Genomic DNA, 13,654 nt, shown 5'->3' with positions numbered 1-13,654 from the left:
GATAACCAGTCCTGTAAAATTCCAATGGTATTTTTCCACTTACGACCATCTTTGTAATGTCCCGAAACTCCTCTAGGGGGATTGTTGTAACTTTGTTTTCTCTAGTCCAAAAGTCCGATTGTTATCCATGTTTTCGCCATTTTGTATCCAAGTTTTAACGGGTTATAGCAAATTGTAACAAATTTAACCAGCAAAGTTCTCATAATAAAATCCTCTCTGCTTTCCGACTTTGACAGCTACTTTGACAGCTGTCAAAATCTCCGACTCTTTTCACCAGGCTCTCTCTTCAATCACCCCGGTTCCCAGGGGGGGGGGGTTACGTTTCCCTTCTCCCTCAATTCTTCCTCCAGCACAGTTCTTGTAGTTCTCCATCGTGGAATTCTTAGTTTTTATCAGCAATACAAATCTTTTTGGACCTTGGTTTCCCCATCCTTGTTTTGGAAGGTTTACAGTAGGGAGGGGGACTGACTTCCTTTTTGGATCCCCCCCCCGCTCGTGTCCAATCCGAAAAAAAAATTCTTTTTTTTCTCCTTTTGAACCCGGTTTCCAAATTACTCACGGGTTGTTGTTAAGAAGTCCGAATTTTCAATGGAAGAAGTCAGCGCTCTCCGCCGGATGGCATGCGGCTTCGCTCGGCAGGGATAGCAGAGGACTCAAAGCACCACGCTTCTCCCCGGCACCCGATCCGTAGCCTTTAAAAAGGCTCCTTCACGAGTCGGGAGGGCGCTAGCGGTGCCAGCCGAGTCTCCATGTCCACGGCCTCCGTGGCCGTGGTTTTTAAGGGTCCCCGCATCGCCGGTGCGGTAGGACCCAGCCCCTGCCGAGCAGGCTCCCTCCGGAGCTCGGAGGGAGTCCGCCATTCGGCGATGGCGCCAACCCGGAAGTCCTCAATCTCCTTTCACACCACCCCAATCTCTGAGTGGTGCAAGATTCCAGGGGTTCCAGGGTTCATGTTTCCTTTCAGAATGAGGCTGCAGTGTCTTTAAGATACAGGGTTTATTTACACATATATACAACCTGAGCCGACAGTGGAGGGGTTCACAGCATTAGCACCTCATGAGGGTCTTGTTTCTCCCATAGTCACAGCCTTGGATTCAGACAGACACCATTGCTCTCTCTCCCTGCCCCCAGCTTGCTGCGTTCCTTCTCAGTGACATCACTTCTCTAACCTAAGCTATGGCTTTATCTCTTAATAGCCCATCACCTCACGACAAACTAGCCTAGTTTAATTAAGTTTTAACACTTAACTGATTCCAGGGGATTAGAAGTGTCAAGCACTCAGCTTAGCACCCCAAGCCTTAATTAAATCTTAACATCTACTGGACCCAGGAATTTAGGGGAGTCTGGGACCCACAAACTCATAACACTATTTTATTATCTTTGTGGTGCCTTATTACGTTGTAGGTTGTTGTCCTCTTCTGATCCCATGAAGCAACCTATAGACATCCTAGTGAGCAACTTGTTCCAAGGAGAGCTGGAAATGAAATGAACCCTTTTGATTTCCTATGTTTCCTCTTATTTTGGAGAGCAATAGTCTTTTAAAGAGAGAGACACCTCTCTTATTGTGCTCCTGGATTTTCCACTTGGTGTACTCCCTGCACCATTGTACTGTAGGAGTGGGGGACACTCAGTTTCTCAGACCTGGAAAAAAGTCAATCATTGTATCATTTTACTGTTGTTAGCCGCTCTGAGCCCGGCTTTGGCTGGGGAGGGTGGGATATAAATAAAATATTATTATTATTATTATTATTATTATTATTATTATTATTATGAGTTTCCCGGCTGTGGTCCTATGGGTCTTGGTGCTGCCTGCCAGTCTTAGCTTCAGTGGACTCCTGAACACCAGCATCATGCTTAGAGCCAGAAACCCAGTCCTCCTCCTCTGCTGGTGACCCTGTAACTTCCAACTCAATATCCTTGCCACTGCTAGATTTGGGGATCAAGAGAGTTCACGAGGTTATACGCATAGTGTATTTTTGAATGAGTAGAGAAGTTAGAAAAACAATTCAGGAGATACTGGGAATCTTTTACACTGTAAGGAAGTTGAACGTAGCAGCCCTGCTGGATGAAACCAAAGGCCCACTGTCTGCAAACATGGAACTCCATAGCCATTGGTTGGGCACTTTAAGGCTCCTGACTCTGCAGTGGCAGCCAAGTCTCTACCTGCCCAACATCTGAAGGCACATATTATGTCACCTGTGGGTCAGGCTGATGTGATTTGTGGGAAGTGACCAGTATGGACAAAAGCCCATTTTTGTTTCAGATTTTGAGTACATGGCATCTGGCACTACAGTGATAAGGAACAGTGGCACACAAACCCTCTCACTCTTCCAACGTACAATTTCCAGCAGCAAGGTGGTGGTGGTGGTGGGACCCATTTGTACAAAGTGAATGCAAGAGCCACAAAGAAAACAGGAAATTCTGCCAAGTCAGAGTATAGAGCTCATAAAAGGAACAAGTGAGGCTGAGATCTAAGTGAAAAACACCTGCAGGCACCCAAAGTCAAGGCAGATGCTTATATAAGAGGTGCAGAAAAGCCTGCCGCAAAATATGGGTGGAGAATGCACTGCGAGCGAGTGGCTGCTTGGCTTGTTCAGACCGCAACACAGTCCTGTACGAAGAAGCCCAAACACTTGCCCTACAAGAGGGAGGCCTGCCACTGAGCATGTGGAAATGATATAGCCGGTATAAACAGACTTTAGTGAAAGAAACATTATTAGCAAGAATGGTGAAAAGTTCATTACCCATAATAGCCAGTTCCGGTTAAATGATAAAATCCATTGGCACCGTCACAAGAATCATCTTTCGGGGTCAGACCAAATGGTCCACCTAGCCTAGTATCCTGTCTACAACCTCCATTGGTTCTAATAAATCCAAGGGAAGAGGTTGTTTGTGGTGTATCACGCTCCCAGGGGAGCTTTTCAGCTCCCTGCAACCCCTGCTTGTGAAGGCCAGAGAATCCTCACAAGGACAAATTGTCAGATCCCTTTTCACATTGCTGGATGGGCTACGCACACAAGCACAGGTCTTATAAGAGCTACCTGTACCGAGTCAGACCATTGGTCTTTGCTTCATCTGCATCAACACTATTAACACTGACTAGTCATAGCTCTTTAAGGTTTCAGAAAGGAGACTTTTCCAGCCCATCCAGGAAATATCTGGGGTTGAAATTTGGACCTTTTGCATGGAAAGCATAGCATGTGCTCTCCCACTATCATACAGTTCCCGGCATTCACTAGATACAGTCATGATTAGTAATATTTGCCCTTAATACTTTTTTCCTTGCTATATAAAAAGTGGACTTTTAACCATAACAAATTCAGGAGTGAAATTCCTTTTTATATTTGTGGTGCATTTTACATTCAGAGGTAGTGTACATGCATTGTTATTTCAAAAAACAGCAATCAGCATTCTTTTCAACAGGCTTTCCTTCCTTGAAATATATATATGGTTTCTTTATGACATGTACGTTCTTGCATTCACATTTTTTTGGGGGGGGAATGGAAAATCAAATCTACAAATACCCTGTTGCTAAGCGTTCCAAATATTTTAACAGTAATTGAAATGAAAAACACAGTGATTGCATATTCATAAATATACCATAATGAGTTTCCATAATGAGTCTGGGTCTAATTTAGCGAAGTAGTATATTCTATTTCAGTTTAAGTATAAATATAAAGATTAACTAGAATTATTAATAGGTGAAGTAATGTTATAATGATGATAAATTTCTCCAAGTTTCCAGCTTTAGTGGGGTTTGAATTGTTATGCTGCTTGCCTGTTTTCATTCCTGACTTACTGAAAAACCAGCACCACAAATTCAGTGTTTGGTGGTTGCTACAGTAAATGATCACATACTAGGTTTAAATTACATTGAGAACATACACTGCCTGCATTTAAAGTGTCAGGCAGCACACCACTCATTTGTAATACATGCCTGCCAACTTTCCCCCCAATCTGAAGTCCCAATCTTCCCTGTTGTTTCACCTATAATTACCATAAGAAAAGACAAGAAAATTAAGGATAGATTAATATATTCCTAAATATGTGCCTAATTTATATTTCAGAACTGAGCAGTGAAATAACATTCTGGCTGACCTTAACCAGCAGACTAGCAGTGCATCCGTTTCTGTGTGCCTGCCTTCTTCTGTGGAGCTCTCATAGTCTTCTCTACTTTTGCATCAAATATTGGTGGTGTTGAGTCTGGCATCATATGAAACATTTAGCCTATTCAGCCAGAGACCAGGAGCAGGCCTTGAGCATGGTTTCTCCCTTGTTTCCTACTTCCCTCTAGTTTCCTCCAGGTGAGAGGGAAGTGTTGTGCTCCAATAGATGCAGCCTTGCATGATGCACTCACCAGCTTTCTCCTGCTCTGAGAAGAGCTGAGGAGGAAGCATGCAGTGTGAGCTGGTGGCGGCTGGTGATATGTGAGGCAAAGTGGGAAAATGAGCTTCTGAGTGGTACCAAAGGGAAGGCAGCCCCGCAGTCTTGTGGTGGTGATTGTGTGACATTTGTAGAAGCAAAGATGATTCAGTCAGAACTAGCCATCAGACAGCTTCAGTGACTGACCAGCAGTGCTCAGTGTGGGCTGCTGACACCATGAACCATCTCCCACAGCAGGAGTGAGCCTGTTGAGCTGGGCTTTAGGACCCACCCAGCGGCTGGTGATGTAGACCAGAAAATGGTACTTGGCTGCTGGTGGTGTAAGTTCAAGATCCCCTCCCCACCCCTGTCTAACCCTAGGCAGATTCTCAGGAGACGACGAATGAATGAGTAGGCTCATAGATTTATTTAAAAAAACAACAACAAACCACTCCATGTTAAACCCACATAGACATTTTAAACAACAATATCATTTTTTTCTCAATAGAAAAAGGCCTTTCACAGTTCAACCCAAAAACCACAGTAAATATTTAAAGCAGTTAATTTTCTGATCTGAATAAAGAAGTGCATGTCCAACCAGCCCTGGCAAAACAGTTGTTCTGTCAGACCAAGTGATGGTTAACAAAGAGATAACTAAGCAATGTGTCCATGCTCTGTGTGCACAGAATCTGGAACATGTTGGAGGGACTTTCTCTGTCTAGTAGACGTCAGTTATTATCACTCTTCAGCAGACATTTCCAGCAAGAATGATCACCCAGGGGCCTGGCTCCATTTGGGCGGCATACTTGCCGAGTACAATAAGAAATATCCCTTTTCCTCCTACTTCATTTTCCAAAGCTCATCTTCCATTCATGCCTTTTGATTTCCATCTGCAAGATAGAACAGAAAGTTTCATTTTACAGAACTTCCATAGAAGAGAGCAAAAACTGGAAGCGATTGTAATTTGAAATTGCAGCTCAATCATGGGGTGAGAATGCCCAGTTCCCTTTGTTACTTCATCAGCGGCGCTGCAGAAACGCTTTTCCTCTGAAGTGTTGTGTAGTTATTCAGTAAATAGTCATTTAAGCTAGCCATTCATGTAAAGACATGGTGGATCGCACTGTTAGCGGCTCTGTAACAAGAACAACCTGGCCAGGATTAATCAAAGCAAGGAAGGAAGTGGGTTGGTGCCAGCAGGGGGTCGCTATCTTGACGCATGCCCTGGGGGTGGGGGCTACAAAATGCCCCTGAGGCTACAGGAACAATTGGAGGGTAAGGGAATTGGGAGGTCTGGTGATCTTGTCAGCAGAAGAGCCAAGCAAATTTCTCCTGTCTGCTCAAATAAATCCCACTGAACCTGGATCACTAGGGCAAACAGGAGATCAAGGAAAACGTCTGGTGAGAAGATAAATCCTTGGAGTTTCTATGTAGGCAGGGACTCAGGTGCCTGGAGATGGATGCAACTTCTGAGGCTGTGGGGATGTGGCAGGCCTCCTAAATCTTTCACACTAGAACCCTTGGCATATTGATTAAACTTTACCACATAAATGCTTTGTTTCTTTACTTGCTTTTCATATACTTCCAGTTGATGTGCCTAGCAGAGGCCCTTTTCATCTATGGTAAGGTGTGTGAATAGCGAGGATGGGCTTTCATTTACCTAATGTGGACGGTTGAAAGCTGTTCAACAGTGGCACAGTCTCCCTTGGGAGGTTGTGGACTCTCCTTCCTTGAAGGTTGCTAAGCAGACGTTGGATGGCCATCTGTCATGGGATGCTTTAGCTGAGATTCCTGCATTGCAAGGGGTTGAGTGCTTAGTGCAGAAAGTCTTTCCTATTCTAATTACCGTGTTTTTTGCTCTATAAGACTCACTTTTTCCCTTCTAAAAAGTAAGGGGAAATGTGTGTGCGTCTTATGGAGCGAATGCAGGCTGCACAGCTATCCCAGAAGCCAGAACAGCAAGAGGGATTGCTGCTTTCACTGTGCAGCGATCCCTCTTGCTGTTCTGGCTTCTGAGATTCAGAATATTTTTTCTTGTTTTCCTCCTCCAAAAACTAGGTGCGTCTTGTGGTCTGGTGCGTCTTATAGAGCGAAAAATACGGTAATTCAAGAGGGTTCTGGAAGCTTCTCTGTGTGAAAGAAACAAGCAGAAGGTTCGTGATGTTTGGGTTATTCCTTCAGAGAAGCTGAGTACAGCTGGCTTAAACTGTTTCTGTTATCTCTGTCAAGGTCATGCTGACAATAATAGTAAGGCCAGAAGGAGCCTGGGTTTTCACTCTTTTCTATCTCTCTTTCCAAGTGGTGTGGTGTTTTTTATATAGTATGTTTAATATTAAGGTTTAGTCTTATTATAAGTTATTGTAAGTGTAAGTCTGCTGCAACTGGATTTCTTATGAACAGTGCCAATCCTGAATGTATTGGATTTGTGACCATTATGCTCATTTGCCTTCAGTAGCAGTCAAGCTCTGCTGGATGAAATATTAATTGCCTCTGGTCTATTTTGGAGGAATCCTGCAACGTGTTTAAGTTTTTACTCTGCTAACTATACGTTGAGGTTCTACTCTGGATCAGTATTGAGTAGGATACATTACAGAACTAGACGATCCTTGGGGTTCTCTTCCAACTTGAATTCTATGATTCTAGGATCCTACGTCCTTTGTGCCCCTTCTCGTACTTTCCTCACTTTCCGCACAAGGATGATCAGTTGTGCAGCTTCGCAGGTTCATACAGAAAAAGTTCTATTCCCCCCACAAAATCTATATTCTCAGCTGCCCACCTGTACATATATATCACAAATGGCAACTTCAGTGACATCTGAAGCAACCAGGTTGCTTGGAAGAATGGCAGCTTGCCCATGGCTAACAGCAGCAAGGTTCCTGAAATATTTATTCTACAAAAACAAGTCTCTCTCTCTCTCTCTCCCTGTTTGTGTGTTGTAGCAGCAGCAGTAGCAGTACTGAGTTCACTGTTTTGACCTTATTCCAAAGTTTATCATGCATTATACTTCCTCCTTTTAGTTTTGGTACTCAGAATTAGGTGCTTTTAGTATATAATTAGCAGCATTCAGACTAAATTAGCATCTGTGGTGTCTATGTCATGGATTTACAGCTATAATCTTTGAATATTTGAATCATGTTGCCAAAGAATATCTATACATTTCAAAGGAATACCTACTGGCAACATTAACACATAATGATATTAAGTCAAGACATCATTTTTCCATGCCGCATGAAATGGCTGTAGAACTTTCTTTTGAACTGAATGCTTGAATTCAGCAATTACATAAATCATTGTGACAGCCTGCTCTGGAAATCATTGACTTGACAAATTTCAAAAGAAATTCTTTAGACTTAAAGGTCTTCTGACATTCTTTAGCAAATGTATTTACTTTCATGTAGCAGTTATTTGACAATAATTAGGTATATGAATCATTGGACAGTTGGCTAATTCTTTTTTTACTTCTGAAAGTAGAATAAAAGGAATGAATGAAAAGGCGTTCAAAATTCTGTCTTCATTTTTTAAAAAAGAAACACAAAGTTACAGAATATATGTAATTATGTTCACTACATCAGCACCAAAGTAATTAATTTGACAACCGGTATCTTACATACAGCAATAAATTGCAACTACAATAAGCTGATACCTTCATTAGAGTCCAGTAGGCAAGAATGACTGCTTAACCCTTTTTTTGTACTGTTAATTATTCAAAATTGAGAAGAAAGCAACAGACACCTGCAGATAGGCAGAGAGTGCTGTTGCACATACCATCTCAGACAAGGGTCAGGTGCCACAAATGTGATAGCAAGGTTCCATCTGATTCTTGTCTGAGTTGCTCTCAGTGCTGAGCCAAGTTTTTGAAAAGTATTGCTATACCATTTAGACATCAGCTCCTGCCTTTATCTGTCCCGACCCAGTTCATGTTGCTGCCTGAAGCATGTCATTTTTACCCTGTTGCCAAGTAGCAGGGTTGGCCCTGACCATTCGTAGACTACCATCCCCATTTGCTTCTTGGCTGAGCTTCCAGTTTGCCTCCAGATCCTGAGTTCTGACAGTACTGTGGGAGAACAGTGGGAGACTGGAAAGGTTTGAAGTCATAGCAAGTGTTTGAGGTTGGAAGAGTACGTCTTTATACTCCGAAGGCCCTACCTTAATCTGTAGAAGCCACACTTCTGGTACTGTTGTGCCTTACTTTCAACCTATATTTTGACAAAGCAGGATGAGGAAACGGTCAGCGAATGTGTTAGCACTATTTATCACAAACAGTAGATAAGAAAAAAAAGTTGAACTTTGTCATGGATGTGGAAAGGAAAAGGAAAAGTACAAAAACAAAAAACGTGGAAATAGAAATTTTAAACAAAACCTGTCTAATGCAGAGACTTCAAATGACTAATTATTATTATTATTATTATTATTATTATTATTCCCCACCTATATGGCTGGGTTCCCCCAGCCACTCTGGGTGGCTCACAGTATACCGTATTTTCCGCCCCATAGGATGCACTGGCCCATAGGACGCACCTAGTTTTTTGGGGGAGAAATAAAGAAAAAAAAATTATTTCCCCCCCAGGTGCGGGGCTGGGGTGGGGGAAGCCCGAGCTTCCCCCGACCCCAGCCCCCAGAACAGGCTGCTATCCGCTAGCCGTGGGAGAGCCGCGCAACTCTCCCACGGCTAGTGGAGCGCTGCGCAAAGCCCGAAGCTTGGGGTGTGCTGCGTCTCCCACGGCTAGCGGATAGCTTCCTGAAGCCTGGAGAGCGAGAGGGGTCAGTGCGCACCAACCCCCCTCGCTCTCCAGGCTTCAGCGAAAGCCTTCATTTGCCCCATAGGACGCACACACATTTCCCCTTCATTTTTGGAGGAGAAAAAGTGCGTCCTATAGAGCGAAAAATACGGTATATCAGAACATACTAAAACATCAAGCATTCAAAACTTCCCAATAATGTATCCACAGCATGTTGTTGTTGTTGTTGATATTTATATTTATATTTATATTTATATTATCCCGCCCATCTGGCTGGGTTATGCGTATGAAAGAAAAACTCAGCACAACACATGAGAGGTTCCAAATATTCTTCCGTGGAGTTCTTTGAGGACCTGGAATGCCAGACATGTTTCAGTTTGGTCAGCCTTAGTCAGTGGTGTGTACAGTGGTTCCTTATGCATGAGTTGAGCTGTTTCCAAATATTGGTTATAGCAATACACAGCAGGCATTTGCCTTGTCCAAGTTATGCGTTTCCTACTGGGCTTATGTTTGAAAGTGATGTAATGCTCCTGCAATACGCCTGGATTTTTAGTTAATGAGACATTTGTTAAGTACAAAATCTAAACAATAAATTAGTCAAAGTACAAGCCCCACATGTTTATACAAATGCAGAGTTTTCCGATGCCACGATGTGACTGCTCTCTCTTTCTGGTTGATTGGATTAATCCTTGAGTCCTCATTCTGCCTTACCTGTCAGAAACGATGCCAGGTCTGGTATAGTTTTTTGTGACATCAAGTCACAAAAGTCAAGTATTAGTTATTCTGAGCCATCCTGATTTAAATCAGTCCAGGCAAAGAAGAGCTCTATGCAGATCCTTCACCTCACTCCCTAGCCTACCCATATATTTTAAGGAAAGACAACACTTGTGAGCAAAACAATCCAAAGGGACATGTCTTTTAAAACCTGGAAAAACTGCTGGAATTATAGGGAATGGACAGTGTGGCATTGTACTACTGCATCATAAAGAATTTGTTATCAAGAATTTAATAATAATAATAATAATAATAATAATAATAATGATAATAATAATTAATACATTATTATTTATACCCCACCCATCTTTACCCACTTTCTGCTTGCCCTTTATTTCAGATTCTCATTTCCTCATCCTTTTTTCAGCTCCTACCAAGTGACATAGTACACTTCCTTTGTATGCTCATCTAACCTTTAGCCAAAAGGGTATCTATCAGAAACAGGCCACAGCCACGCAAAAAACATCAACTCCTATGATAAGTACCTCTCCTGACTCTGTCCTAATACTTTTTCTGAATTTTTGGATATGGAAGAGTATTGCTCGTAATTTCATTCAGGGTGCCAATAATTTGGAGCATCAGCAAGGAAATGTAGTCACCGCTTAAACAGAAGGGATGTGTGCGTGTGTTTACAATGGCCTTCAAAGTCATTCTTGTTGCAGATTTTTTTAAAAACAGTTTTAATAATCCCCCATCTAAAGCTACATAGTCAATGTAAGTATATACTGAAACAAAATTCAGTTGCGGTTTGTTTTCAGAACACGAGAAGAGCTCGCCTGACTCAGACAGAAAACCTACTTGGTCCAGCATTTTTTCCCCACAAGCAGGGCAAAGGTGCAAAAACACTCTCCTGTTTGTATTTTGCCAAAAGGTAAAATAAAACATCTTGAGAGCATTAACAAATAAAGGCTACTGTATGAGAAGGATTCTGTTGATTTTTTAAAGGCAAGTAGATTTATAATACTACATTTTATTTTCTAGAAAGAAGTCAAAAGAAGTTGAAGACTATCAAAGTGAACTCCAAAAACTGACATCTGAAATTGGAGCATCCACATCTCAGTATGAGTCAGAATTTATTACAACTGTATGCAGATGCTGCTCTGAAATATAGAAAATCAAATTATTCTATTCACATGATGGTTTTACCGACATTTTTCATTTATCTTAGTTTTTCTCCTCTTTTGCTTTGTGCTGATTTTCTGTTTTTTATTCTCATATCTCCTCTTCTTCCCCAACCCTTTTATGATAACTCCCTTTCCCCTCATCAATTTCTGTAAAATGTTTACATTTTTAAGGCACAGAATTATTAATAACAAATGATGACAATAGTAATGTATCATGCTCTCTTTCTTGTGCTGTTTTATATATTTCATCAGTACACAGTCTGTTCACACTGACTTAACTACACTGGTATAATGCAGAAGAGTTATTTGCATAGTGTTCGCATTTACTGTAAGGGCCATGTCAGAATACATTTTATATATGCTTACCGACTGCTTCGGTTATTACATGCGGTCTTTTTTTTGCGTTTAGGTTTGCTAATACCCTGAAAGAGCGAGAAGAGTCTTTGCTTGCCTGCCAACAAGCATCTGGACGTTTACAGGAAGAAGTGATTGAGAAAGAGAGGAAAGAAGGAGAGCTAAAAAAACGCACCGACCATTTGGAGAGCGAACTGGAAACGATTAAGAGTCTTCTCAAGCAGCGAGAGGAAGAAGTGGTAATGCTTAGGCAAGAAAGGTAATCAGAAATGACTTGCCATGCATAGCGTTACAGGACAGGATGTTCTGCCTAGATTTTCTTTCTGAGAATATCGTCGAACTGAAAGTCCCCTACAAGTTGACTCTTCACAGTCCTCCACACCCAAAATAAATCATTGCAGAGCACAGCATATTAACTGTGCACGGAACTAATAATATTTTAAATAATAAGGGGGGGGAAAATATTTTTAGGACAAGCCTATTCCCATTGAACGCAGTAAGGCTTAATCTCTAGTGGGTGTGTTTAGGATTTCAGCCTTAACTGCATAGGATTAGAACAGAAATGCTGACCCCAATCTAAAAGAAATTAATCATGTTTAAATCCCACTTAAGTCATCAAGAGAACTTTGTGACAGCTAACAAACCCCATCTCCATGATGTGAACTGCCCTGAGATTTACCAATGAAGGGCGGCATACACATTTACTATAAATAAATTAATTGGTTTCCAGTGGCAAATCATGACTGATTTCCTCTGGATTGGGTGCAGTAGATATAGTACTTAAAATGTCTCAGATGCTCCACATACTACGACCACCACTTAGCAGCAATCTGTGTGGAGGGGGAATTCACATCTTTACAAGTGTCCTCAGAGATAGCTCAATTGGTAGCGCATGAGACTTAATCTCAGGACCGTGGGTTCAAGCCCTGCATTGGCCGAAAGTTTCCTGCATCGCAGGAGGTTGGACTAGATGATCCTCGTGGTCCCTTCCAACTCTACAATTCTATTAGTCGATTGTTCTATAAGTGGATGTTTCTTGGAAGGCCTGCACTGCCCCCTGCCTTCCACCAGCATCTGAAATTAAGGATGTGGGGCCCCAACCACCTCATTTGCTAGCTGCTCAGCAGCAGTGGCTATTTCCTGCCCTCCACAACCACCCTCCATGATCACTGCTGACATCTCTGGGAGATGATTCAGTAATATTGTCCACATGTTGCTGATGGGGACCTAGTAGCTTATCTCAAGCAACCTAGTGAGTTCAAGGCAAACTTGATGTTTGAATGATGCAGTAGTTCACATCAGACACAGGCATCACATCAGATCAGTTCTCAGCTACGACATATCTGTTTCAGTGATGATATTCACGTATAACAATTATGTTCATCTCTCTCTCTCTCTCTCTCTCTATATATATTTAAAAGCTTGTAAAATCGTTCCCTGCCTGTTTCTCTAAGCATGCTATCCTTTGAGCGATCTTTCTGGTGCTTCTTCAAATAATGGTATCTTCAAATAATGCTTGCAATGAAATGACATAAGAACATAAGGAGAGCCCTGCTAGATCAAACCAAAGAACCCACCTAGTTTAGCATCCTCTTCTCACACTGGCCAATGAGATGCCTATGGGAAGTTTGAAGTGAATCATGAGGGCAAGAGCACTTTCTCCACTTGAGATTCCCAGCAAGTGATGAAGAACTTAACCACCAAGAGCTGTAGTCAATGCTAGTCCTACTCAGAGCAGACCCTTTGAAATGAATGAGCATGACTTTAGTTTCATTAATTTCAATGGGTCTTCTCTGAGTAGGGCTAGCATTGGCTACAACCCCAGGGTTAGTAGCTAGGGATAGCCATGTCCTCCATTAATTTGTCTAATCCTGAATCTATTAACCTCAGTAGTGCAGCATCATTTATACAGCAGGTGTTTTCATTTTCATAAGAGTGCAAGCAAATAATTATAATTGTCTAGTGAACACCTCATTTCTGCCGAACTCTCGTGGGATAACCTTTCCCCTCCCTGAGCTGCATGTTTTCAAGTTATTGCTCCCAATCTACAATACTATGGGATGTGTGTGGATACAGGGGACATGCATGTAGAATTTGAACCACAGAGTTGAAAGCAACCTCAAAGGTCAACTATTTCAACCTCCTGCTGATGCAGGAATTCTGCCGCTATGACATCCATGATCGTTGGTCATCCATGCTCTGGTTAAAACAGGGGTGGAGAATCTCCAGCTCACAAGTCAATCCTGGCTCTCCAGTGGGTCCAGTTTGGTTTGCCATGCCGTTTCCCCCAAGCAATAGCCACCT

General features: G+C 42.2%; 1 protein-coding gene and 1 long non-coding RNA gene across 9 annotated transcripts in view; one reads left to right on the top strand and one right to left on the bottom strand.

Moving 5' to 3' along the window:
- Positions 1-13,654, top strand: part of LEKR1 (leucine, glutamate and lysine rich 1) — an 80,165-nt gene that overhangs the window by 39,487 nt on the left and 27,024 nt on the right. For all 8 annotated transcript variants that reach the window (XM_081007954.1, XM_081007956.1, XM_081007959.1 and 5 more), the window contains 2 exons: positions 10,854-10,931; positions 11,406-11,609. In XM_081007954.1, the coding sequence (XP_080864080.1) occupies positions 10,854-10,931; positions 11,406-11,609 (282 nt within the window). The remainder of the gene's footprint in view (positions 1-10,853; positions 10,932-11,405; positions 11,610-13,654) is intronic.
- LOC308478582 lies at positions 3,319-8,555 on the bottom strand. The gene is made up of 2 exons (XR_013987177.1): positions 8,506-8,555; positions 3,319-5,252 (listed from the first exon to the last, which is right to left on the bottom strand). It is a non-coding gene; the product is annotated as an uncharacterized lncRNA (long non-coding RNA).

The sequence above is a fragment of the Podarcis pityusensis genome (assembly GCF_964106645.2).
Source record: "Podarcis pityusensis genome assembly, chromosome: 5".
NCBI lineage: Eukaryota > Metazoa > Chordata > Lepidosauria > Squamata > Lacertidae > Podarcis > Podarcis pityusensis.
Note: the sequence above shows the minus strand (reverse complement) of the source record. Positions and strands in the feature narration are given on the sequence as shown.